The sequence below is a fragment of the Mesoplodon mirus genome, assembly GCF_964341445.2.
Source record: "Mesoplodon mirus genome assembly, chromosome: 1".
NCBI classification, from domain to species: Eukaryota; Metazoa; Chordata; class Mammalia; order Artiodactyla; family Ziphiidae; genus Mesoplodon; species Mesoplodon mirus.
In genome coordinates, this window is record NC_138976.1 from 218,461,937 (window position 1) to 218,489,296 (window position 27,360).

At 49.4% G+C, this 27,360-nt stretch overlaps 1 protein-coding gene across 4 annotated transcripts in view; it reads left to right on the forward strand.

Moving 5' to 3' along the window:
- Positions 1-26,796, forward strand: part of SLC25A37 (solute carrier family 25 member 37) — a 43,127-nt gene extending 16,331 nt beyond the window's left edge. Inside the window, exons 2-5 of one of the 4 annotated variants that reach the window (XM_082636639.1) lie at positions 6,677-6,743; positions 18,637-18,865; positions 20,891-20,947; positions 23,066-26,796. In XM_082636639.1, the coding sequence (XP_082492765.1) occupies positions 18,643-18,865; positions 20,891-20,947; positions 23,066-23,586 (801 nt within the window). In that variant the 5' untranslated portion in view covers positions 6,677-6,743; positions 18,637-18,642 and the 3' untranslated portion in view covers positions 23,587-26,796. Of the gene's footprint in view, positions 1-6,676; positions 6,744-18,636; positions 18,866-18,944; positions 20,062-20,890; positions 20,948-23,065 lie in introns of those variants that run through there. The other 3 variants (XM_082636638.1, XM_082636640.1, XM_082636641.1) reach the window with 3 other exon arrangements.
- The last annotated feature ends 564 nt before the right edge of the window (positions 26,797-27,360 follow it).

A 27,360-nucleotide genomic window follows, 5' to 3' on the forward strand; every position in this document is an offset into this window, starting at 1 on the left:
GGGGATGACATAAGGAGAAACAAGGCAAAACGGATTCTTTCTCTGGATACACACACAGAACATTTAATTTGCATTTTAGGGTGAGTTACAATTAGCTCCTGATGACCAAAAGCCCACCAACTGAGTGACCCTGGGAAAACACTTCACTTAATCTGAGCCTCAGTTTCTTCATCTGTGGAATGGCAAGATGGAACTAAAACTATATGGTTTCTTAGGAAGCTTCCAGTTCTAAAATTTCCACTCCTTATTTGCATGGGCTGTATAACTCTGGGCACTGTCTTTTGACTTGGAATGTAACATATAGGCTTGCAAGCACTTCTACTTGAAGGAGGAAGCTAGGAAGACCACCCCTGCCCACGGCCCCCAGCTCTGGAATTCTCCCAGGGCTAGAATGCCCAAGGAGGAAAAGAGCTAGATGCCCAACTACCATTTGGGGCCCCTGTTTCCCAGAGTACCTGCCGAGAAATGATCATTTACATAAATTACTTGAAACCTCCAACTACAGCACTGAAAGACTGCAAACAATTCATTCACACAATTCCAGAAATGCTGAATGGCCACAGCCCCACCCTAGAATCAAGGAGAGCCGTGTAGCAGATGCTTCTGGAAGGCTCTGTTTATAGCTCTCTGAGTCCTTCCTGCTGAGGACCTTTCATGAGCTCACTACCAGGAAGCTGAGTCATCGAGGGGTCAGCCGGCATGGCCACGGTCACCCAGCATTGCCACATTGAGAGGCTTGCTGCAGCCATTCCCCGCACGGTGATGGGAGCCCCATCACTCCCCGTGGCTTGTGCTGAGGTCAGGACCAAAGAGACTGAAACATCCCATGGAGGGTCAAAGGACTGTCCTCTTTTCAGGGCTCCACATGGGCTCTGTGCTGTGCTCCTGGTACCCAGCTGGCTGCAATGACAACACCTTTCTCGGGCCCTCTGTTCACATCCCACCTGCCACTACCCGTGCCCCCAGGTGGCCCCCTTCTCCCATGCTTCACCTGCGTGGCTCCCCCCAGGCTTCCGGTCCCTGCTTCAAAGTCACTTCCAGAACCCCGCCCCAAGTCTAAACTAGGATCCCTGCCTTTACTGTCTCAGCATCTTCCCCTTCTCCCTTGCTTCAGGACATTTAGAGTTTGAAATTTTTTATTTGTAGGACTTAAAAAAAAAATTGTATATTTATTTATTTATTTGGCTGCACCGGGTCTTTAGTTGCAGCACGTGGGATCTTCGTGGGATCTTCATTGAGGCGTGTGGGATCTTTTTTTTGATTTTTAGTTGCAACATGCAGGATCTTTAGTTGCGACATGTGGGCTCTTAGTTGCGGCATACGGGATCTAGTTCCCTGATCAGGGATCGAACCCGGGCCCCCTGCATTGGAAGTGTGGAATTTTCACCGCTGGACCACCAGGGAAGTCCCTATTTGTATGAGTTTTGGTTTGCTCTTCCCTTCGCCTACTAGACTGTAACCTCCTTGAAGGCAAGGACTCGCTGCCTGCCCCAGCATCCCCAGTACCCCTAGCAATGCCCTGTTTATGTCGTAGGGAGAATTTGTTGGTAGAATGACCCTGTTTTACCAACGTGAGACTCCTGCGGTCTGGCCACTCACTTTCATGCCCGGCACCCATCTCCTTCTCTCCCCCTGGAAACCCTTCTCATCAGTTGACTTTGGTTTAAATCATACACTTGAGCTCTGTTTCCAGGATGAGGGTCTTCATTGGCATGAAATCTCACCCAGGATTGAAGGTTCCTGCCATTCTCTTAGGCATCCAGGGAAACTTACAAATAGCTCCCCCAAAACTTAGGAAATAATTTGTACATGCAAAAAGTTGTATTATACATGCAGGTGGATTTTGGAGGCTGAGAGGCGAGTCTTCAGGATGTTACCTTTGGTGTCTTTCCCCTGAGACCCTTAGAACATCAAGCCTGGTGTTTCTGGTATTTTGTCATCTTTCTCTGTTATTGTCTGGTATATGAAGAAAGCAGGAGAACATCCCCTCCAGCTGTGACCTGGCCCCGCCTACACGTAAATCACCCAGCATTTTGGAGATGATTTGACAGCAGCATTTGTGGGAAATCTGGCTCCGGGAACATCTGGGAAATTTACCCAGGGCCCGTGCTTAGCCCTCTAGTGTTCCCTGAACTCTGGAGCCTGGCTCTCCTAGGGCTTATATCCTGGGCTCTTATCCTGTGTGTTAGACCCCAGAAAACGTGAGATGCATCCCACTGTGGGACATAGATCCTCAGTAAGCAGATAGCTGTTTGGGGAGGAGAGTACATCTGGGGCTTAATGTGTCTGTTTTGTGTACGTCTCTGGATGAAATGCAGCGCACCTCTGAGTCCTTGACTATCGTTATGGAGTGTCAAAGCACAGTGCTGGGGCGCTGAGATCACAACAGATGAGGCTGCTCCTTCCTTTGTGTTTCTGTCAGACTTTAATGGGAGACAGGCATGCAGACGCATCACCTGATATAATTATAAGTAGGGGAATGAGCAAGAGAAGGCTGGTGACAGGGCAGCTTTGAAAAGGCTTTTTTTCCTATGGATAACAGGCTAATAGTGGGGCTTGCTTTAGAAGGTGTGGCTTCTCTGGCGGGCGTGGAAGCCAGTTTTGCAGAAGCTGGCAGGACCGCGCTTGACTTGGGAACCGTGCATGGGACTTGCGCGGTGCCTGGCTCCCTGAGCTTGTCCAGGGTGGATCCAGGAGGGCCGTCACCCACGGCTCCCTGGCTCTGATGACAAGGTAGGGCCTTGGAAACACCGGCATCGTCACCCAGTCTCTCACATACAAACGTTTGGCTGGTTTTTGACAGCTACCTCCACGCCTGAGCAGGTGGGGTACTGCTTCCTGGTATGATATCTTCTGGGCTGACACAGGCCAAGGGTGTATTACACAGGGACACACTGCATCATTGGGGCCGGGGGCCAGCATGTGGAAAAGGGTGAGCATCGCAGCTCTGCATCTTAAGCCTTTCTGCCTTACGTCAAAGCTTTGCCTTCCGTCCAAGAGCCCCTGGGCTGAACTTCCAGGTACTTCCTGCCAAGGCAGGCCCTGGAGCCAGGGATGTTGCTGTGTCCAGGTGATTATGCTGTGCCTTTGAGCCTCTGGTCGCCTTCGCCAAAAACAGACAAGAAAAAAAAAATTGCTCTCCCAGCTATGCAAAGAAACCTCAGGGAACCATTGGATTGTGACAGGATTTCAGACTGTGATCTCAGAAATGCATATGGAGTGAGCTGTTGATTAGATTGAGGATTGTTTAAGAATTGTGGTTAAAATACACATAACATAAAACTTGCCATCTTACCCTTTTTTCAGTGTACAGTTCAGTAGTGTGGTATATCGGCATTATTGTATGATACAACCGTCACCACCATCCATCTCCAGAACTCTCTCCTCTTTGCAAGCTGAAACTCTATCCCCATTAAACAGCATCTCCCCATTGTCCCCAGTCCCCTAGCAACCACCATTCTACTTTCGGTCACTTTGCATTTGACTATTTCAGATACCGACTGTAAGTGGAATCATACACTATTTGTCCTTTTGTGATCGGCTTATTTCACTTAGCTTAGTGTCTTCAAGGTTCGTCCGTGTTGTAGCATGTGTCAGAATTTCCTTCCTTGTTGAGGCTGAATTATATTCCGTTGCATGGATAATAGCACCTTTTGTTTATTCATTCATCCATGGATGGACACTTGGGTTGCTTCCACCCCTTGGCTATTGTGACGAATGCTGCTGTGAACATGGGTGTACAAATATCTCTTTGGGACTCTGCTTTCAGTTCTTTTGGATGTATACCCAGCAGTGGGATTGCTGGATTGTGTAATAATTCTATTTTTAATTTTTTTTGGAACTTCCATACTGTTTTCCATAGGGGCTGCACCATTTTACGTGCACACCAGCAACACACAAGGGTTCTAATCTCTGCTGGAATTCTTTTTTTTTTTTTTTAATACAGGTGTTTTTAAGCTGCGGGTAGTCCTAAGGTTTAGCAATGTAGATTTACCTCCCCCCCAAATAAGACATTCCCCTCCCACACGTTTTGTTTTTTAAAAGACTCTTTACTGGTTTTATAGATTTAGAATGTTAGAGGCCAAAAAGGACCTCCTTAGAGATGATCTATTAACTCCATTTATTCATTGGACAAATATTTGCAATTGGAGTAGATGGGTGAACAAAACGCAGGAAATCTTCCACCTCTCGGTTTACCTGCTGGTGGAAATTCATGTTGATGCCCAGCTCGGCGAACCGATTGCTAGGAGTTCCTCAGGGATTTGGTAGCCAAGCTGGATGGGAGTTGAGGTCTTCTGACGCTTGGAACAGGGCTGTCTCTGTTCTGTCATGCTCACATTTAGGTGCACATCTTGGGGGGATCCCCCAGATGCCCCGTTTGGGAAAGTGAGACACACTTAGATTTATCCCCAGAATCCGAGGGACCTGAGAGCCGGCCCACACCCACAGGCGGCAGAGGGAGCAGACCCCATGCAGGGCGCCCTGTGCCCGGGCCTGTAGCTCAGTTTGGCCCCACCTGGCTGTTTCCCTGCAGTTCCGAGGGTGGTGGGTCCCTGAGAGCTGGGCAGGGCCTTCACTACCACTGTGGTGACTGCACGGGAATGGGTGCCAATCAGCCGTTTCAGGGAACCTTGGCACTTAAGGGCTCTGCCTGGCGCTAGCCCTGGACTTAAGCACCAGGTAAAGGTCTCCAGAACTGCCCTGAGCACTTAGTGAACTTTCTGCAGCGCTTTCCTCTGGACCCTTTGCACCAGTGTAAATTGGCACTAGATTTCCCCCCCACCTCTCTAGCTCCCCTGATTGTTACATAATCAGGATTAATGTAAGCAGCTGGCTCCATTCATTTAGAAATGGGAAACAGAGAAACGTGACTGTGCAAGTGGGGTGGGTGGGAGGGATGGAGACCCTTAGGGGCTGTTTTGTGCAGAGCCCTCACCTTCCTAGGCCTCGGTTTCTCTTCTGTTAAGAGGGTCAGCGAACTAAAGGGCTGCTGGGCAGTCCTGACAATCACTCAGGTCGTCTAGTCCAAATATGCAGTGATTGCAAGGGCCTTGCTTCCAACCAGGGTGGATCCTGGGGGCATCCTCCTCAAGGCGTCTTATGAAGGAATTAGAATAAAAATGACATGACATCTTCCTAGGAATTTGCTATTTATCTCCCCCTCACCCCCATAAAAAGGATTAATAGAAGCACCAGCAGCTGGATGCCAGACCCAAGGCAAAGGGCTTTTCATTCATTATTTCCTGTAATCGTCACAGAGGCTAGGAGGTGGCTGCTATGATGAGCCCCATTTCCAGGTAAGGCTGGGAGAGATTAAGTAATTCGCGGAGGGTGCAAAGGAGCAAAGGTGCGAGAGAGGAAGCAGCAGAGCTGGGATTTACGTCAGGTGAGGCCCCAGAGCCTGTTCAGCTGACTGTGGTGGGTCTGGACTCCACTGGAAACTGGAGGGCTGCCTCCGGTTTGTCCGGCCTCTTTCTGGTCAGAGGGGATTGGAGTAGGGGTTCCATTCCTGTCCCTTTATTATGAGATTGTAGGAATCGTGGCCTGGAGTCCCCAGTGCCCTGTGGCTGGTAGCTTCCTTCCAGGACCCTGAGCTCTGTTGTGTGGTTTATGGCCTGTCCTATTCCGTAGTCTAATGATTCCGTTCAAACCTGTAATGAGATCCTTTGTGCCCAACAGCCATTTATGAGCAAGCAGGGAAAAACACCCTCACCTTCTAGGCAGGATTAAGCTAGTTTTGGTGGTAGTTCTTAATGATATTTCAAAGCCATTTGTATTAACACAGGTGGTAGTTCAGGGATCATACTTGCTGGAGCCCTTCCACAAAACATGGCAGTGATGCTAACATATACCGGGCACCTCCTCTACGGTGCCAGGTGGTCGATGTGCTCGTGTTTTCTCACTTATTCATCGCGGGAAGCATGTGAGGTAGGGGTTTTCACTGATGAGGGAACTGAAGGACAGAGAACTTCAGTCACTTAATGTGTACAGCTCAAAAACAGTGACGTGGTTGAGGACGGGGCCGTCTTTGTGTCCCCACGTCCTAATAACGGCGTCTGGCATGTTGTAGGAGCTCAGTATGTGACGGCTGAGTGAACGGATGAACTTCAAACCCCAGGAACTGTCTGAGCCTTGGGTGGGTGGGTGATTGAACGAGGTTTCTTTGAGATTCCATGATTCGGATTTTTAGCAAAGTACCGCTGAAGGATGGTCAAGTGGGCGGGGTCCGGGAGTCGGAGTGCTGTCCAGTCTCAGTGCAGCGGTGACTAACTCTGGGAACTTGGGCAAGTCCTACAACCGTTTCCTCATCAGCCAAGCAGAGTTGGGGGAGGGCTGGATGGGTGGAAAACTCTGAAATCAAACAGAAGCCCAGAGGGAGGAGCCACTCCACCCCACGCAAAACAAAACCGATGTTTCTGGAGCTTGGGGGGCTGAGGTAGGTAGCAGGACTGTCTGGACTCTGCTTCTCCTGCATGCAGGAGATGCACTGGTGCTCTGGGGTGGGGGACCTCGTGTGTTCCCTGGGCGCTTCCATGTGGACCCTTGTATTAAGCTTGTTCTCCAGTGCAGTTCTGTGATGCTTCAGCGAGTTTCCCCAGATGCCAGGAAAACAGAACACTTTGGAAAGTGAGGTGTTTCTCCAGTTTTGCCTCTGACGCCTTTTCCTTACTTGTAGGTGGGGTGTTTTTAAGCCAGTGACATAGACAAAGCTGCTGAGTCAGGGGAGGCCCCGGGGAGGCCAGGTGAGTGAAATTCTTCCTTGAAAGCAGCCTGACCATTGGAGTATTCAGTCTCAGCCTTTGCATACTGATGGAGTGCCGGGGGTGTTCGTTGGTCAGGATGCTCTTCCTGCCCACAGCCTGGGTGGGCAAGTGGTTCAAGCTCTTTTCCAGGACAGAGATGGGTTGGTATTGAACCGGGTTCAATTACCCAGCTCTGTTTGAGCCCAGTGTCCAGGCTGACAGCCAGAGTTGGGAAACAGTGATGCTGTGTGACCTCCAGGGGACTGGTCTCTATGACTGCCTCTAAGTACCACCTGGACATAGACACCCCCGCCCCCCTCCCCAGGACCTGCATGGACTTAAGCAGCAAGGCTTTAGGTGACTTTGACGCATCAGGGCTTCTCCCTCTTTAAAAGGTCCGGCACGTGAGGTGGTGTACGGGTGACTTAGTACAGTCATAGAAGCAGGGCACATCAGAGACCAGGGAGAAGCTGGAGGTCATAGGTCACCCTTCCAGTCTACCTTTCCATGAGAGGTCCTGTAGCCTGGTGCAGGCTAAGGGCGCAGTCCTGGAGTCAGACTGTGTGGCTTCCGGTCCTGTCTGTACTCTGTGACCTTGGGGCAAGTCGCTTATCCCTCTGTGCCTCAGTTTCCTTGTTTGTAAAATGGGGATAGTTAGCTGCTATCTAACTTTATTATAATTATTTTATTTATTATATATAATACATTATTATAATAAATATTTTATTATATTTATTTATTTATTATATTTATTTTGTGAGTATTGGCATTGGGGCTCAGAGAAGTAAGGCAGTTTGCCTAAGGCCACATAGTCCTGCGTGCCAGATGTGGGGCTTGAACATAGGAGTCCAGCCCTGGCTCGTCTTCCTGGAGCCAAGCAAGGTGGGTCAGAGTGACCAGTGGTCCAGGCTTCCCCTCCACCCAGTGCTCTCCCCGCCCTCTCTGTCTCCCAGTGAGGTCTCCCATCCCACCCATGAAATTCCAGCCCTGTTACCTGGAATCTTGGGAATTTGCCCACCTGTAGAGCAGAGATCATTTAATCCTTTGGGCGGGCCACCAACTAGGTACTCTGAGTGTGTCCTAGGTACCTGGGGCCTGAGCCAGGTACGGATTCTTTCATCCCTACCTCCAGCTATAGAATTTTCTAGAGAAGGGGAGGAATGAGCAGGTTTGGCTCCTATGATAAAGGAATGTGGGAATGGCATCCTTGGAGCCACAGGCGAGGAGGCTGTGAGCTGCTGCCTGTGGGTGGGAAGGCAGACTCCGTGGCTGTGCTGTTACAGTGACCTTGCAGCTTGGGAGCCAGCCGCCGGCCCCGTAATGGGACCCCGTGGGGAGGGCTTCTGTTGCACAGGCCTGGTCCCTCCTCCCAGAGGCAGGAGATCCCAGCCTTCTTGCTTACCGTGCTGCTCTTTGTAGCTGCTTTGTCAAGTGCGGGGCGTAACCATGGAGAACACTTGACTGTAAAGTAAATTCTAAACACCTTAGCAACCTATTCAGACAGAGCCTCCTGGAGTTCAGCCGCCCTCCCTCTGCATCCACACCTTACCGCTGCATCTCCTGCACACGCGCCCTCCAGCCAGACCCTCCTCCATTTCCCAGGCCCACCCGCACATGCACATCCCCCTCAGCCCGAACGTTCTCTTCCTTTCTCTGCTCTGTTTGCTTTTTTTTTCAATCAAAGTCACACGTGCACCTAGTCAAAAAGGCAGATAGTGTGAAGGGACTGTAATGACAGCTCCATTTCTTGCCAGTTGAAATACCATCCCCCTTTCCAGGTGCAGCTCAAATGCCACCCTTTTGGGGTTGGATATGCTCTGGGGTCTGTGGCCTGTTCCCAGGAGAAGTGGTGTTTGGTGCTGTGGCTTCTTCCCTGGGAGGCCGAGGAACTTGGTTTGGGTTGTCTTGGTGGAATATGTGTTTTCTCCTGAATACATTGTGTAAGGTCTTCACTTAGTCCTTTTTTAAAAAAAAAAAAAAAAGAAAAAAATTGAAGTATAGTTGATTTACAATATTGTGTTAGTTTCAGGTGTACAGCAATATATATATATTTATATATATATCTTCAGATTCTTTTCCATTATATAGGTTATTACAAGATACTGAATACAGTTCCCTGTGCTCTACAGTAGGTCCTTGTTGTTTATCTATTTGATATATAGTGGTGTGTATCTGTTAATCCCATACCTGCTTATTTATCCCTCTTTTCCCCTTTCCCCTTTGGTAACCGTAAGTTTGTTTTCTATGTCTGTGAGTCTGTTTCTGTTTTGCAAATAAATTCATTTGTACTATTTCTTAGATTCCACATATAAGTGATGTCATCACTTAGTCCTTTTGTCCCTAGAAATAGCAATGCGCCCTAAGCACACCCTTAATGGGCCTGAAGGTTTCAGGATTGCGTCCAGAGAGCATGAATGACAGTTGGCAGGGATCCTTTGCAGTCCAGGCCCAGCACCACAGAGGCAGGAGGTAATCAGGAACGTCTGACGGTGGCTGGTCTGATGAGAAGAGCAAATGTGACTTTTGTGAACAGTGGACCCCATGGGAAATAAGTGAAAAGGCAGAGCAGGCTTGACGGTTTTCTCTCCCATGTGTGAACCCACTTCCTCCCACCCTCCCCCAACATCGGGGCCACCTGAAAACCCTGGGAGGTCTGGGGCTTTCTGTAGGCGAAGCAGGGACATTGGCACAGGCCTGATTTAGCTGGAGGTCTGTTCCCACCCATCTCATCTCATCTCTCTTTTTTTTTTTTTTTTTTTTGCGGTACGCGAGCCTCTCTCTGTGGCAGCCTCTCCCGTTGCGGAGCACAGGCTGCGGACGCGCAGGCTCAGCGGCCATGGCTCACGGGCCCGGCACCCGTGTCCCCTACATCGGCAGGCGGACTCTCAAGCACTGCGCCACCAGGGAAGTCCCCCTCTCATCTCTTTTCTGTTCACCTTTTCTGCCTGGTTCTCTAAGAGCTGGCCCTTTGGCTGCTTTCATATAGGGGTTCTCAGCAGGGGCTTTCAGAATGCAAAGGCCCGGTCCTCCCGTGCACCACCCGTCTTCCTACTCCGATGTACAGCCATTCTCCCAACAGACCCCCCTTTTTTTGCTGGTGGGGAGAGGCAAGGACTGCTTGTGAAGACTCATTTTCTCTTGCTGGCTCCTAAATTTTCCTTTTGATGAAAAATCAGAGACACAGTATATTCTCCTTATGGATATACTTTTGCCAACTTGGGAGATGTAAAAAGACACGATTTGGAGTTTTGAACCTGGGAATACGCTTTGATGTGCCTCAGAGTGTTGCGAACGGCATGGTTCCCCTAGAGGATTTTCTGCCTTGCTCCGTTCCTGGTTAATGTGGTGCGGGGGTGATGCTAGATGCTGTCCTCGTGCCTCATTTTTTATGATTTCTGCACGTGCTTTCAAAGGGCCAGGGCGTGATCGTTGGGAGTACCACCAGGAGTCCATCCCCCGTCGTGAGCATGATGAGGATGCGAGTCCTGTCTGAGCCAGGATGCTGGCCATTTTGAACTCAGAGCGCTGAAAGGTTTACTGTGCGTTGGCTCCCTTGATGTGGTTTGGGTTTCTTCGTCTGTTCTATGTCCCTCCTAAGGATTCTGGAAGGTGCGATGAGGTCTGTGGCTTTGCTCCGGAAGGCAGTCCTTTCCCCACAAAGCACTGTGCCAAAAAAAGCCTCTCCTTCCTGGCTTGCGTGTGAACCGGCTCTTGGGCGGCCGTCTCTCCTCTGGGCGGCTGTCTCTCCTCTGGGCGGCTGTCTCTCCTCTGGGCGGCTGTGCACGGGAGCTGTAGCATCAGCAGAAGACAGACCCCAGTGCAGCTGCACACAGCGTCGTGGATGCGCTGCAGGTGGAAATGCACTGCCCGGGAGGCCTTGCACCCATGGGTGCGTGGCTATGGGGTTTGGAAAATAGGGAGGGGGCTGGGGGCAGGCCCTGCAGTCCAGCCTAGGCATTTTACTGTGGTTCGACTTAGTGATGTCAGTGCTACTTGGAAACGGTTGGCAGATGGGAGGGAATTAAACTCACCAACTTAACATCTAATTCTGAAGCAGCCACTGGGTGGCAGATGCTAACATGGTTTGGCATTTTCCTAGCACTTTCTCGGTGCTTGAGCCTTATTTCCTTTCTCTGGGAGGAAGTCTGGAGCAGAGATTCCTGGGCGACCTTCTGGAGCACAGCTTTGTTCCCTCTGTGGGAGCCGCGGCTGCCCATGTGCTGTGATGTTTGTTCATTCACACCGTGAACTGGGAGCCCTGTGCACGCCCCTCCCTGTCTCCCTCCCCATCACACCTGCCTCAGGGGAGGAGCTTGGCAAATGCATTTGAATGGATGGATGAGTAGATTTCACGTTATCTTTTTCTGGTCTTGAAAGTGCCACTTGTCATGGGAAGTTTTTTTTTTTTTATCTTATTACTTGGGTTTTATTTTTGAGAAATTCGGAAAGATTGGGAATCCCCAGCCGTGTCCAGGTCAGGTGGGAGGACAGTGGCCAAGTGACACTGCAGCGGCTGGAGCCAGGCTGGCTTGGCCTCTGCAGGATCCCCGGGGAGGTCCGAGAACTCCCTGCCAGACTCAGCTTGCCCTCTTCTTTCTGGTGGGCCCAGATCCATGACTCCTTATCCATGGGCCCTTGGGCAAGTCCCTTTTCCATTCTGGGCTCCAGTTTCCCAGCAGAAAAGGCAGCTGCTCATAAGCTAGATGTGCTCTCTGCCCAGCCCTTGCAGCTCCTGTTATACGATCCTTCGAGCTTACCTGGGGCAGAACACACATTTTCCACTCCCTCCCTGCCCTCTCAATTCGAGAACAGGCCAGGACTTCCCTGGTGGTCTAGTGGTTGAGACTCTGTGCTTCCACTGCAGGCGTGGTAAAAAAAAAAAAAGAAAGAAAAGAAAGAGAGAGTACAGGCCTACAAGGTAGGCTTGTCCTGTTTTCTCTTCTTAGGGGAGAATTTGAGGAAGGGACTTGACCTCTCCATTCTGGTCTTGCTGGCAGTTGATGGAGTTGGTTTAAAATTTGTATCCCTCCTGTAGAATTACTGTTCTAGAGCTGGGTGGGGCGGGGGGGGTAGGGTGGGGGGGGGTGCTTAGGTGCTGCAGTGAGTGGCAGGACCAGGCCAGAGACCCAGGTCTCCTGATCTCGGGGCCCATGCACTATCCTCCATCCCGTCCCTTTGAGAGCAATGGCAGTTATGCGAGTTGATGTGGAGTAAAAGGCTCCATCACGTGCCACACAGGGCTTGTGCTGCTCATTTGTCCCCCGCACGGCCCCCCACCAGGCCTAGTCTTCCAGGCTGTTCCCTGCTGCCCATGCTCTGCAGGGGCTGCTCCAGGGGGTCCCTCTGACTCCTGATCTCTGCACTTCCTGCTTCCAGGGTCCGTGCCTTTGGCTGCAGCTGTGTTTTCTCAAGTGAGTTCTGCAAGGTGTAACTGATGATTCAGTGAGACGAGGCTTCCATTGCCAAAGACAAACCTTGAAGAAGTGCCTTGAAACAAAGCTCAACAGTCTGCTTTCCTGAAGGACTTCCCAGAGTCTTTATTGTGCTAATGTACCTTATGAATTTCCAAGAGGGGACAATTAAAATGCAAAGAATGGGAATTTATTATAAACAGGAGAGCTGGACAGCTAGGTAGGAACTGAAACTCAGGACATGAATGGCAGTGGGTGAAATTCTGTCTCCGTTTTCTTGTTTTTTTATTTTATTTTATTTTAATTTCTGCTCTTTCTCTGGGCATCTTCATTCATTCATTTTCTTTTTCCTTCTCTCCACCCTCACCCCTTTTTTTTTTAATTGTGGTAAAATACACATAACATCAAATGTACCATCTTAACCATTTTTAAATGTCCTGTTAAGTGGCGTTAAGTATGTTTATATTGTTGTGCTACCATCACCACCATCCATCCACAAAACTCTACATCTTTTTTTTTTTTAATTAAAAAAAATTTTTGTGGCCGCGTGGCTTGCAGGATTTTAGTTCCCTGACCAGGCCCAGGGATTGTGCCCCCTGCAGCGGAAGCACAGAGTCTTAACCACTGGACCGCCAGGGAAGTCCCAGAACTCTACATCTCGCAAACCCCAAATCCTACCCTTTAAACAATAACTCCCCTTCTCCGCTCCCCTCAGCTCCTGGCAACCATCATTCTGCTTTCTATCTCTATGAATTAGAGGTCTCTAGGACCTCTTATAAGTGGAATCATACACTATTTGTCTTTCTGTGATTGGCTTATTTCACTTAGCATCATGTCCTCAGGGTTCACCCATGTCATAGCACAAGTCAGAATTTCCTTCTCTTTTAAGGTGAATACTATTCCATTGTGCGGGTGGACCACATTCTGCTTATCCATTCATCTGTCGATGGACACTTGGGTGGCTCCCACTCACCCCTAACTTTTTCTCCTTCTCTAGTCCACAGGTAGATAGAAAATGCCCAGCCCTCGGTTGTACATTTTATGGGCAGTGTCACAGAAAAAGAAAAAAAAAGAGACTCTGTTGATTATCTCCTCTCCAGCCCTGGTCCTTGCAGCCTTAGTCTCACCTGCCCGCCTTCAGCTTCTCTCAGGCTCCCTTCTGAGGATGCTTTCATGACCTTACGTAACGGTACAGATGGGTCAGTCCTGCCCCCTTTTCTGAGCGCCTTCCGACAGTCCGTTTCATTTTCCTCTTACTTCACACTTTCCTTGTTTATTTCCTCTTGGTCTCCTGGCTCCCGACCCCGAGTGGGTGCCCCCTGCAGGCAGATTGGAGAAATGAAGGTGCTGCAGGACCAGGGAAGCGCTGGCCCCAAGCCTGGCCGTGGTGGTTGATGTGGGCTGAGAGGGGGCTTCCTGGGTCCTCAGCGCTCATGGACCACTTGCTTCTATTCCGGGCGGGGGTCACTGAATATGGCCTGCCACTGAGTAGCCCACCTCCCCCAGGACAGAGAAGTCCACTGAAGTCCAGCTGTCCTTTTCCATAGGATGATATGTTTTGGTTCAAAATGTATTTATTCCAACAGCCTCACCCCTCCTATAAAGAGGGAGGAGGTGAGAACTCAACCCCAAATTTCCCTTGTAAGTCTCCATGAGCCGGCTGACATGAGCAGCTTTGTTAAGGCAGAGACCACCCGTGCCCTCCGCCCCCTGCCCGCCGTGCCTTCCCATATATTTAGGGGGCAGGTAGGAGGCGGGACGATGATCGTTGACTGCACTCCAAGCCAGGCATTTCCTGAGGTTACCTCACTCGGTCTGCCAGCAGCTCTCTGGGGGATTTTTCCATACCCCAAGATTAAGGAACCCGCTTGAGGTCCCAGAGCGGGGATGGTACAGACCAGCGATGTCGGCTTGGCCGGCTCTAAAGCCCTAGCACCGTGCGCCCACTACTCCCCGCCTTCGCCTCTCCACATACACCGCCCTCCCAGACAGCCCTCACCACTCCTCAAGCGAGCAAAGCTGAGTCGATTACTGCTGAGGCCGGGTGAAGAACGTCATTAGAAAGCATTGGGGCCTAGAAGGGGCCTTTATTTTTTATTTTTTTGCGGTACGTGGGCCTCTCACTGTAGTGGCCTCTCCCGTTGCGAAGCACGGGCTCCAGACGCACAGGCTCAGCGGCCATGGCTCACGGGCCCAGCCGCTCCGCGGCATGTGGGATCTTCCTGGACCGGGGCACGAACCCGTGTCCCCTACATCGGCAGGCGGACTCTCAACCACTGCGCCACCAGGGAAGCCCTAGAAGGGGCCTTTATTTAGCAGTTCTCCGAAAGTGTGAGTGAGGATCAGGATCAAATGGGGAATTAAAAAAAAAAACTAAGCCAGACAGAGAAAGACAAATAATCATATGATATCACTTATATGTGAAATCTAAAAATTTTTAACAAAAGATACCGGTGAACTTATTCACAAGACAGTAATAGACACACAGACATAGAAAAGTTATGGTTACCAAAGGGGAAAGGTGGGGTAAATTAGGAGTTTGGGAGTAACATATGCACACTACCATGTATAAAATAGATAACCAACAGGGACCTCCTGTAAAACACAGGGAACTATACCCAATATTTTGTAATAAGGAAAATAAAATTATTTTCCCTGTAAGGGAAAAGGATCTGAAAAAGAATATATATATATATTGATATAGATACACACATATATATACATGTATATACATATATGTGTGTGTGTGTGTGTGTGTATATATATATATAGAGAGAGAGAGAGAGAGAGAGAGAGAACTGAATCACCTTGCTGTACACCTGAAACTAACATGACATTGTAAATCAACTATACTTCAATTTAAAAACAAGTTTTAAATCAATATGTGTTGGGGTGGTGCCCAGACAGGTATTTTTAGACATTTACCAAGTGATTCTGATAATTAGCCGCTGTTTTGATCCTCCCCTTTGCTTTACAGTTGAGGGCACTGGGGACCAGAGAGGTGAGATGCCATGGCCAAGGCCACTTGGCCCTGTCAGAGCCAGTGAGGGCCGGGATCCAGTGTCTCACTCCAGTCCTGTGTGTTTTTTTGCACTGCCACACCCCTGCTTGCGAGGGGCTGCTGGGACCGAGGAAGGCTGTCCTCCATAGGCTGGTCTTGCCACCCCAGGCCAGAAACCGGGAGGAGGTGGCACAGGCAGCTGCTGCAGACCTTCCCCAAGGCGGGTCTCTCCTCCGGGAATGGGCCTGGCAGGAGCCACTTCTTAGTGACAGGCCCCAGCTAGGTCCCCAGGGACAGGCTGCCTTTGGTCCTCTTGTGGCTCAGAGACTCACACTCTGGGCTTGAGAAATGCAGCCAAATGTGAACTTTTCATCAATAAGGAAAGCTCTAGATATAAAGGGTGTTGGGAGGAACAGGTAATTCCAGGAAAGCATGCTTATATTTAGGGGAGGTGAATAAGGGACATAGTACGGCTTCACCTTTGTCGGTATTCTGAGCTGCATGTGTGTTTGTTTGCGTATCCATTCATTCAACAAACATTTATTGGTCCCCCACTGTGAGACAGATACTGTACTAGGCACTGGAGATGTACTGTGACTCAGACACACACAACCCCTGCTCCATGGAGCTTAGAACGGTCTGGAAGGCCAGGTACTAGAACCATATTACTTAGCTTCTTGATGAATCCTTTTTTGTTATTAACCGTAAGAATAGTAATAGACATTTAATTTTCTCACTCCTTCTTTCAAAAGAGGAAGCTGAAGCTTAGAGAGGTTAACTGCCTTGTCCAGGGTCACACCATAAGTGATGGAATCAATTCTGTCTGATAGCAGAACTTGCCTTCTGGGCCACCTGGTTGTACCACCTCCTGCATCAGGCTCCTGATTTTTATCGGGGGCAGTGATAAGAGAAAGCCAGGCAAAATATGAAGCTTCATTTGCTCTAAAGCTTGAGCAATTTCAAATACCCGTTAGAATTTAGTGCTAGAGAACCTCTGCCGTCCCTGGAGCACCAGTTTTGTCTCTTCCAAAGGGAGCACTTTGCATTGCGTGTACTTTATTTTCTCTGGCCAGCAGTGCACTTAGGAACAAAGCCCAGGTTTTGTAGCCGTGAGTCAGCGACCCTCCTGGTCGGCACACTCACCCACTTCTTCCTTTGGTCTTGTTTGCTTATAATGTGTCCTCCATTATCAAGTTGCCTAAAATCCTTTTGAAACGGGTTAGAATAGAAAACACTTAAACAAAAAGGTACAGGGACACTGACCCTGTCCATTCCCCCCCTCCGGGAATGTGGGACCCAAGTGTCTGGCGGCTTCCTCTGGCTGAGTCAGGGGGCATTTTCACCAGTCTGTGGTAGAAGAAAAGAGGGGAAAGTAGTATTTAATAAAGCTAAATTGAACTTAAAGACCAATTTTATAGTCAGAAGTAGTCTTTACTTTTTTTTTTTTTTTTTTTTAAGCATTAAAGATGTCCTGGGACTTCCCTGGTGGTCCAGTGGTTGAGGCTCCACGTTTCCAGTTCAGGAGGCATGGGTTCGATCCCTGCTCAAGGAACTAAGGTTCTGCGTGCCGCGCCGCAGGGCCAAAAAATAAAACTACCACTACCACTAATTTGGTTTTCATGCTGTTCCTCTGAGCCCTGGGGTTCCTGGTCGGGGGGATTTCTGCCTTGAGGAGTGAGAGGAGGGCACAGAACTTTTTGTCCCATTTCCAGTCAGAGAAGTTTTTAAATTTTATATATTAGTTTCTTTATGATTTTGTTTAGAGGTAAAAGGGTATTCCTACCAAAGTTTGGAGACCCTCTGCTCTAGACTGTGTGTGTTGGGTGGAGGGGAGTGTAGGAGGGAATGCTGCTTCTGCAGGACTGAGCCAGTGTGGTACATTTACCCACAAATATTTCTTATCTACTGTACTGGTCAGGGCTCTTCAGAGAAACAGAGCCAGTAATGTGTATATGTGTGTGTGTGTGTGAGAGAGAGAGAGAGACAGACAGAGAGACAGAGAGAGAGAATTGGTTCACATGATTGTGGAGACTGGCAAGTCCAAAATCTGCAGGCCAGGCCAGCTGGAGACCCAGGGAAGAGTTGATGTTACAACCAAAGACTGGAGGCAGAATTCTTTCTTCTTTGGGGGACCTTAGTTTCTTTTCTCTTCAGGCCTTCACCTGATTAGACGAGGCCCACCCACACAATGGAGGGTAATCTGCTTTACTCAAAGTCTGCTGACTTTAAATGGTAATCTCATCTATCAAATGCGTTCACAGCAACACGTAGACTAGTGTTTGGCCATAATTGGAGCCAGCATGGGTACTGTGGCCTCGCCGGGTTGTTGGCATATAAGACTCACCATCACACCTACTCAAGTGCCTGGGGAGTGTGATGGGGATGACAGAGATGGGGAAAGTTGGTCTTTGCCCCCAGGGGGCAAGACTATACATAGGAAGAAATTAAGAACAAGACCATATATTTCAGGGCTAACTTGTATAGACGAAATGTAAAAAGTATTTAGAGGAGATGGGGGGGTGCGCGATGGAGGATTCCAGGGAGGTTTATGGTTAGGGCTGAATGGGGCTTTCCCAACACAGAGGTCTCAGATAAGTGAGGGCACAGAAGACTTTAGAACTGGAATGGGAACCCCTGGATAATAATGAAACTTCTATTTCAGGGGTCCCTACCCCCTGGGCCACACAGCAGGAGGTGAGCAGCAGGTGAGTGAGTGAAGCTCCATATGTATTTACAGCCACTTCCCATCGCTTGCATTACCGCCTGAGCTCTGCCTCCCGTCAGATAAGCAGTGGCATTAGATTCTCATAGGAGCGCGACCCCTATGTGTGCACTGCACATGTGAGGGATCTAGGTTGCGCGCTCCTTACGAGAATCTAATGCCTGATGATCTGAGGTGGGGCTGAGGCGGTCTCATCGCCCCCAGATGGGACCATCTAGTTACAGGGAAACAAGCTCAGGGCTCCCACTGGTTCTGCATTATGGTGAGTTGTAGAATTATTTCATTATATATTACAATGTAATAATAATAGAAATAAAGTGCACAATAAATGTAATGTGCTTGAATCATCCTGAAGCCATCCCCCCCACCCTTCTACCCCCGATCCGTGGAAACTGGTCTCTGGTGCCAAATCCCGAGGCCCAGAGAGGTTAAGGGATTCATCAGAAGTCACACAGCTTGCCAGTGGCCGGGCAGGTGTTCCTACTCCAAATCCTGCCCCTCATCTTTTACTGCCTTTGCTGGGCATAATGAAATCCATGTGAACGCACGCGCGTGTGTGTGTGTGTGTGTGTGTGTGTGTGTGTGTGTGTAGGGATGGGGGATTACTCCAGAAAGGAGAAGAATAAAAGTTTTCTTCACCCAGAAATCCTGTGAATCTATAAAAATGGCCTGTTTTTTTCTCACTCTCTCCCTGGGTCTTCCTTTCCCTCCTGACCAGCCTCATTAACCCCACTCTTTTCTTTTCTCACCCTCCCCCAGACACGAATGCAGAGTTTGAATCCAGATCCCAAAGCCCATTACACAAGTGTCTACGGAGCCCTCAAGAAAATCATACGGACTGAAGGCTTCTGGAGACCCTTGCGAGGCCTCAACGTGATGATGATGGGCGCAGGGCCGGCCCATGCCCTGTATTTTGCCTGCTACGAAAACATGAAAAGGACTTTAAATGCCGTTTTCCACCACCAAGGGAACAGCCACCTAGCCAATGGTATTTGCAAGCATTTGTCTGGAGTTAGAAAGGTCTCTCCTTCAACAGACCCTTCCCCAGGGTTCTCCTCCCTGTGACCCAGCAGCCTGATGCCTCATCTCCGCCACGCTTGCTCATGAATCAAGGACTCTAGATATGTGTGTGCACACACACCCAAACACAGGCACACACACATGCACACGTGCTTTTTTTCATTCCCTTCCTTCGCTCTCTGGAGCCCAGGGAGAATCAGTGACAGAGGTGTTTCATTGTTGAGTGGGTTTTGCCTTTTTGCTTTTAAAAAACAAATTTTTTTTTAATTCAAAAGCAATTAATGATCAGATCTAGGGGAGAAAAAAACAAAAAACAAAAAAACAAACAACCCTGAATAGAAACAAAACTTTTGAATGCTGGATTCCAAAAAAAAAAAAAAAAAAAGTTATCTGGACAGCTTCTTTGAGACTATTTAAAAACTGGCCCAACAGGTCTCTACAACGTCAAGATCTAACTAAGCTTTAAAAGGTCAAGAAGTTTTATGGCTGACAAAGGATTTGCTCCTGCGCAGAGGACCTTTCCCACCTAAGCTTCTGGGGATTTGGGAATTTTGCTCCCATTCTCTTCGTCTGTTGCATCTCTCTGCAAGCAAGGGCTGAAATCGTTTTCTTTTGTTGTTTTGAGGGAACCAGGAGGGTGGGGGGTGGCCTGAGCTGGCCGCAGGCAACTGTTATATAGGCTTGTCTTACTGGGCCCTGCCAAGTGGTTATTTTCGCCTCCTGTGGGTTTGGCTTTTGTTGGTTTCTGTTTGGGTTTGGAGTGAGACTCTGGCTAGTGGCATAAGGAGAACTTACTTTAACAAATTTATTTTTCAGCAACAGAGAGGTAGATGTGACTGGCAACAACTCTCTACCCCTTGTCTTTTTTGTTCTGCTCAGAACCAGAAAGCATCCCTCCCATCAGCAAACCCTGGTAATAATGACTCCAACCTGGCTGGTTTGCAGACATTGGTTTTGCTTTTTAAAAATCGGCCCCTAGTTGCATTTGTCCGGACCGTCACCAAGATCTGCACTCTTGATGCTGTCCTCAAGTTCATGGCCTCAGGGCCCTCCTTTTGCTGAAACTGCCTTTTTAGCTCCTTGGTCTCTGAGCCCCTTGAAGGCGGTTTGAACGGAGCCCAGTTTATGTCAAGTTCTACCCAGCACTGTTATTGCTTCACTGTGGTGTGTGCTTTGGTCGCGTTTTGACCTTTCTGGGGATGATCCTAAGCGTGTGGGAGGGAGGGAGGGAGGGAGGGAGGGAGGGAGGGGGATATATACGCATTTCTGAAGCGTTAGCCTGTGTCCCTCATGCTTCCCACCTTTTAGCAGTTATCTTAATTACTGGGCAGTGTCACCCACAGAGGGAGGAAACCCAGAGCCAAAAGCAAAATTCCAGGCTGGAATCTGGCTTTTGAAGTTCCTGGTTCTTGAAGCCAGGCCAGAGGAGACCCTCAGAGGGGCTCGGTCATTTCTGAGACACGTCATCACTTTGCAAACTCACCCTGGAAATCTGCCATATGCAGATCTCCCTGACGCCCATTTCCCTTGGCCATTTGCTTTAAAAAATGCCTGGATTTTATTAAGGAATTTTCTCAAAGATTTATCTTCTTTTTCCCCCCTCTCTGCTGTATATATGATATCATCCCCTTCCATTGCCCCCAGCGTAAGGGCAGAGTGGGTTAATCTGTAGACAAAGGCCAGAGATAAGAGAGAATTCAAATCTCTGTGGTGGAAAAAGCCACCAAGTGTGTTTTCTGGTAGCATCCCATGGTGGCAGGTCTAGCCTTTTCCTAGGGAAAATGAGGTTCTGCAGGGTTGAAATGTGAGTAACGGTGCCTATATTACCTTCCTCATTTTTATCCAGTATTTTCCATGATCACTTTAGGGTTTTAAGAGACAATGCTCACCTGAGTGGAGTTGGTAATGAGTTTTGCTTCTTAGAAAGCAAGGTCCAGGAACTTCCTCAGAACCCCTGGTCCCAGAGGGTAATTTTCTGGAGTTTGTTTTGCAGGGATAGCTGGGAGTATGGCCACCCTGCTCCACGATGCAGTAATGAATCCAGCAGAAGGTAATGTTTCATGGTCCCAGGGAGTGGCAGTAGGGGATGCACAGAGGGGCCTGAGCAAAGTTGGGGGCTGGGGACAGAAGGTCGGGCAAGGGAACTCCTGGTCCCGTCGGAATAAGCAGGAGAATTCGTACCATGTTCTCAAAGGCCTCGAGAAGGCACGTGAGCATTTGAGCTCTGGGATTCCTGTTCGCTTAAACGGAGCTACTCAGGGTGTGATCCACAGACCAGTAGCATCAGTGTCTCCTGGGAGCATGTTAAACATGGTGATTCTCTGGGTTTCCCTGGTGGCGCAGTGGTTGAGAGTCCGCCTGCCGATTCAGGGGACGCGGGTTCATGCCCCGGTCCGGGAGGGTCCCACATGCCGCGGAGCGGCTGTGCCCGTGAGCCATGGCCGCTGAACCTGCGCGTCCGGAGCCTGTGCTCCGCAACGGGAGAGGCCACAACAGTGAGAGGCCTGCGTACCACAAAAAAAAAAAAACAAAAAAAAACATGGTGACTCTCAGGTTCCACCCCAGACCTACTAAACCAGAATCTCTGGGGGTAGAGACAGGATATCTGCTTAACAGGCTCTCCTGGCAATTCTTTTGTGTGCTTTTGCACTACTCTGAAACCTGTGTGTGCTCACATGCATACACGTGCACACACACACACACCCCACTGGGCCCTTGTTAACCATTATCAACCACAGACACGAATTTAGAAGGAATCTGTCAGAGGCCATTCGTTAGGGCTTAGGGGCTTATGTTCAATTTGCTTTTTTCAAAGAAATTTGAAATTATTATGGAAAATTTCAAACAGGCGAATGTAGGGAGAAGAGTGTGGTGAGCCCCCATGTGTGTATCACTCTACTTCATAAATTATTATTTGGCCATTTTGTTGTAGCTGTCTCCCCCCACATTACCTTTTTTTTTTTTTTTTTTCCTTTTGAATTTTGGGAGCATGATAAAGCAATTCTTAGCTGTGCAGACGAGTTCTGTCAGCTTTTTCAGTATCCTCACGTCCTCAGCCAACTTGGGTCTGAATGTTGAGGAGCTTTTGGACCCAGTGCTGGGCACACCTTCAGCTGGGTTATTCTCTGTGTGAGATGTAGGGCTCTCTCCCTTTTCCTCCTCTATCTGAAAATGGTCCCGTGCCAGAAGGGAGAATCAGAGGTTTAAAAGTGCAGCATTTTAAATCTTGTGTTATAAGTTTGTCTGGTTTTGTCTTTTAAGGTTACAATTTATTTGCTCTCAGCTGCCTCCCATGCCTTAGCAGATAGGAAACTTGTTCTGACTTTCAGGGATGTATGGGTCAGATTGGGAGGTGGGCCACTTTTTCTGTGTGTTTAAGGCAGTTCACATCAATGAGCAGGAAGTTAGCCCATGTCAACCAGGCAAGACTTTTATTTCTATTTTTTTTAAAGGAGAGAAAAATGAGGTTCAACTCCACCCTCCTCTCCTTGACATATCGTTTTAAGGACTTTATTTCTTTAAAAGTAAAGCACGCTGTATGTGTTTATCTTGCAATGCGTGGGGACAATTAAAATTCTAAGTATTTGCCCCCATGTCCTTTGACCCACCAGTTCCTTTTGCATTAATAAAGCCAGGGTCCTCACTGGAGTTTGTCATTGAGCTTGGGCTGATATCACTCTAGTGTCTCTTCCAAGAGCACTGATACCCAGAAGCTAAAAACACTGTCAGAGGTACAGACCACTGAGAATCAAAGACGGGACACGTGTCCGATAGACGTACTGGGACGGAAGAGGGCCGAGGAGCCAGGAGCAGGGTTTAGATTTCTCAGCGTGCGTGAAGCCCGAGGCAGTTAGGGCCTGGGGGCTCAGCTCGGGGAGTCTCGTCTGAAGTGGCTGCCTGGTTTGGGGGCCACGTCAACCAAGAGTCAGGCAGGAGAAACGTAAGGGAACAGCCACCTCCGGACCCTGGATCCCGGAGGCATGTGTTTAAACGGGACGCCCCGGAGCTGGCCCTCGGTGGTTTCTCGGGCTGGGGCTGGGTGTGTGCTAGCGCTCTGTGCCCTGTTACCCATGTGTCTAAACTTGCTTGTTTCTCTTTATGGCTTGGCTTCCCGTCTCACTCCGACCTGGGGTGGGGCTAAACCCAACCACCCGGGACCCGCCCACAGTTGTGAAGCAGCGCTTGCAGATGTACGACTCGCCGCACCGGTCGGCCCTCAGCTGCATCCGGACCGTGTGGGGGACGGAGGGCTTGGGGGCCTTCTACCGGAGTTACACCACGCAGCTGACCATGAACGTTCCCTTCCAGTCCATCCACTTCATCACCTACGAGTTCCTGCAGGAGCAGATCAACCCGTACCGGGCCTACAACCCGCAGTCCCACATCATCTCAGGCGGGCTGGCCGGGGCCCTGGCTGCAGCCGCTACCACCCCTCTGGACGTTTGTAAAACCCTCCTCAACACTCAGGAGAACATGGCCCTCAACCTGGCCAACATCAGCGGCCGGCTGTCGGGCATGGCCAACGCCTTCCGGACGGTGTACCAGCTCAACGGCCTGCCGGGCTACTTCAAGGGCGTGCAGGCCCGCGTCATCTACCAGATGCCGTCCACTGCCATCTCCTGGTCCGTCTACGAGTTCTTCAAGTACTTCCTCACCAAGCACAAGCTGGAGAATCGAACTCTGTACTAAAGGAACGGGCTGTGGGAAGTGATGCCAGAATCTTGGATTGTGCAAAGGCTTTCCCTGATTTCTCCCCTTCCCCTGCCCTCACACCAAGATTACTGGGGCAGGGTGTTGGCAGAATCTGCTCTCTGACGCCTTAGAGAGAGGAGAGGATGGGCCAGCTGCTTACACGACGGCCGTCCGTCCGCAGGGACATCCCAGGTGGTAGAACATGTCGAAAGACTGACAGGGGAGCGAGAAAGTGCTTTTTCTCTTCCTCCCCCACCACCCCGAGAGCGATGTAGCTTTTCTGCTTCAGTATAGCATCTCCTCCCCTAGACTCGTACGTAGATCACCCAGGAGGGAAGAAAATGTGCGGTGACTGAAAACATTAAAGAGGAAAAAAAAAATTATGTACATAGAAGTTCCAGTACCCAGTATCAAGTAGATGGATAATGTTTATCCTTTATTTTTCTATGTAGAAGTTTTTGGATTTGCGTGTGTGCCTGTGTGTGTGTACAAGCAAGTGTTACAGCTGGGAATATAAAGCTGTTTAAAAAAAAAAAAAAAAGCTGAATTCTTCCATCGGGTTAAGTCAAAAGGCACCAAAGTAATACGTTGCTCCACGTGGCCTAAAATTGTGTTGAGCCCCCCCAGATGGAAGTTCCACTTGAATGTAAAATAATAAATATAAGGTTTATATTTTGAATTTTCTTTTCATAGGGGAAAATGGTACGTTGAAAAACAAGTCAAAATAATGATATAATACTTTTAGCTACTTTTTTTTTTTTTTTTTTCTTAATCAGTCACCTTCATGTGCCTTTTCCCTTTGTCTTTTCCTAGAAATTCCAGGACCAAAGATCTGGCCCTGGGGCTTTTCCTCTTGCTGTGTGCTCGACCGCACGCACACGTACTGGGCGGCAGCACGGCTCACACTGGAGCACAGTGGCCCCCAGTGGAATTAGGGTGGCTGGCCTTACACTTACTGAAACCATTTCCTTCCCTTGTGGGTGACGTGAATGTATGCCTCGCGGGGCCAGCACTTAAAAGCCCTTGAAATGCCAACGCTTGGCCACTTGTTGGGCGGGCAAGTGTGATAAATCCTACCTTGATCCGTGGACTTAATTCTCCAACAGTCTTTTAACCCAGGCACTTCAGGTATTCTTGTCTGTGTGTGTGTTTGACTAAATCTCCTGATCTCCTATGTTTCCCTGTGCAGTTTTAGGGGTCTTAAAAAACACAGCAAGCATATCTACGGCATTTGTCTGTACACCTGCCCATCACAAATTTCCCCCTTAAGAGCCTCTCACCACGCCGGGACAGGCCAGGCTCCCCAGCCCCGCTGCGCAAGGGACCCGGGCCCTTGTGCTCAGTCAGGATGCCTCTCGAACCATCTTCAGCCTTGCTTGGTCCGCGCCAGCTGGGAACACGATGCCTTGTTTCCTGAAATGGCCTATCTGAGCCAGATTATCCCTGAGAGCAAACGCAAGCCTGTTTCCTCCAGCCAAGCCTTCCCAGGCCTCTCGGAGGGAAGACCCAGTGGCTTCACAGTTTCCTTTAGAGCTGTCTTTCAAAATGAGCAGGAAGTACGTGTGTGTTTTCATTCTGGCCGGCCTGGTCCTGACCTTGACCCTTTGCCCTTCGCCTTTCACCCTTCACCTTAGGCACGGTCCGTGTCGTGCATTCTCTCTGAGGCTCAGACCCGGGCTCTTTCAGATGCCGTGACTCCTGGGATGAACTCAGGTGGTGCTGGGACTTTTGCATCTCAGAACCTCGCGTGCAGGTCAGGGACAGCAGAGACCCACGTCAGGCAGCTCCCATACGTGCTCCGATGAGCAGGGTCTTCTCCTGGGCTGGGGGGCCTGCCTGCTCACCTGTCCCACCTCGGAGTTAGCCCACCCCCATCTCCCGGTGGAAATCAGTTGCAGCGAGCTTCCCCACTCAGTTGCAGTTACATCCCCACTCAGGGATGCCAAAAGCCCACGGAGACCAAACTGCTGGAGGAAGTGATGACATCTCTCTAAACATATACCCCGTCAGTGTTAACATTTTGCAAATGGAAGAAAATCTAGATCGAATTCTAAAATAATTATTCAACCACCATTTTTTGTCCACTTCAGATACACCACACTGCTGCAAAATATTCCTTACTTCTTATGGGATTTTGTTTTTGATGGTATTGAGGAAAGAAACGGCTCACTTCTCTGGGAGAACTCCTTTGGGCCAGGAGAGATAGAGTCTCCAGATTTCAGAGTCTGAAGGTCTGATCCTGGCTTTCCTTTCCCAGTGTGTAGGGATCGGCTGGGACATGGGGCTGATGCCACCTGTCCTGCCTTCCCCACTGGGTCTTCCAGAGGCTGGACGAGCGATGTATCTGAAAAAGCTTTGAAAGTTGTGAAGCGCTAAAGAAATAGAAGTGGTCATGAATTTTGTGGGAGGTAACCACTGCCCCCCGCCTCACCCTGAGCTCCAGAGCTTGTCTTGTTGCCCCATGCAGACTGCAGCCCAGTTGACGGTGACTTTGACTTGGCCAAGAACGAAATAGGAACATGTTCTCCCCATCCCCCAGCCCTGGCGATGACCAACCTAATGTAGTCAGTCATGGCACAGACTTGGTCACTGGTGTCTTTGGTGTCACTGGGGTGTCATCTGCCACCCAGCAATGCCACTTGAGGACAATAGTCAAAACAGTGACTTCTGTCCAGACCATGATTTGTGATCCAACCCCTCATACATCTGAGTTTTACTTTTTAGAATTAAAAAATTGAGTTTTTTCCAAATGGGATAAATCTTCAACCCATGACTATTTTTTTCTTAACTTTGGATAGAAACTCGCTAGATACTGGCCTGCATCCTTTTGTGTGGTTTCTTTTTCTTTTATTTTTTTTTAAATGCTGATGTCTTGTTCCAAGAGCTGTCCTCCAAAGTCCCCCTAAGGCTGCACTGGCAACACGTTGTTATGCCATTAAAGTTTTATTTAACTTTATTTAAGGATGATTGTGCCTGTTCCATACAGATGTACTGCTGCTTCCCACCTGCGAGACGCACGATGTATGTTACTAGGGTGGGCCAGTGTCCTTTCTTAAATTCCTGTCGTAAACATCATGGTTTCTGCCTCTTGATTGTCACCCGTTCCTGGAAGAAGGGGAGAAATGTGTGTTTCTGTGTGGGGATACTTCTGATACGCTGCTACAGTTGTGACACTGGAGCTACAGAAAATAAAGCCTTGATCTTTGACGTGTTGTGGGCTCTTTGGTGGGAATGTTGAAATAAGAGGGACGTGGATGGAGAAAAGGAACCTAATTCATGGGGCTTGTGCCTCCTGCAGTCTGGTGCATTAAGGACCAGGATCTATGGCTTCGATGGAAAGTGCCCCTCAGCCCTCTTATCAAAATGGAAGCAGGTGGCCGGGGATGGTCACGAGAGATGATGGGACAGGGCTGGGAGCCTCCATGGCTTTGCTCGCTCTGCTGGGGAGGGCGGCAGCTCTTCTATCCTTGTGGGACCATGAGTGTGAGAGGCTGCCAGCACCTGGGATACCCAGCCCTGATGCCTGGCACGCTCATGCCTGTTTTCCCTCTCTCATCCTTTTATGGAGGCTTAATCAGGGTCCCTCTACACGGAAGACCCCGAGGGTGACCAGAATCCACACATACTTCCTAAGGAGCACAGCTTAAACCAGGAACTAGACCTATTCTGGAGTTGAGAATGGGGCTGGGGGGTCTCGGACCCCTTTGAAAAGCCAGGGACAGCCCTTGACTCATCATAGTTCGGGAGGTCAGAGCGCCTGCTTTCAGCATA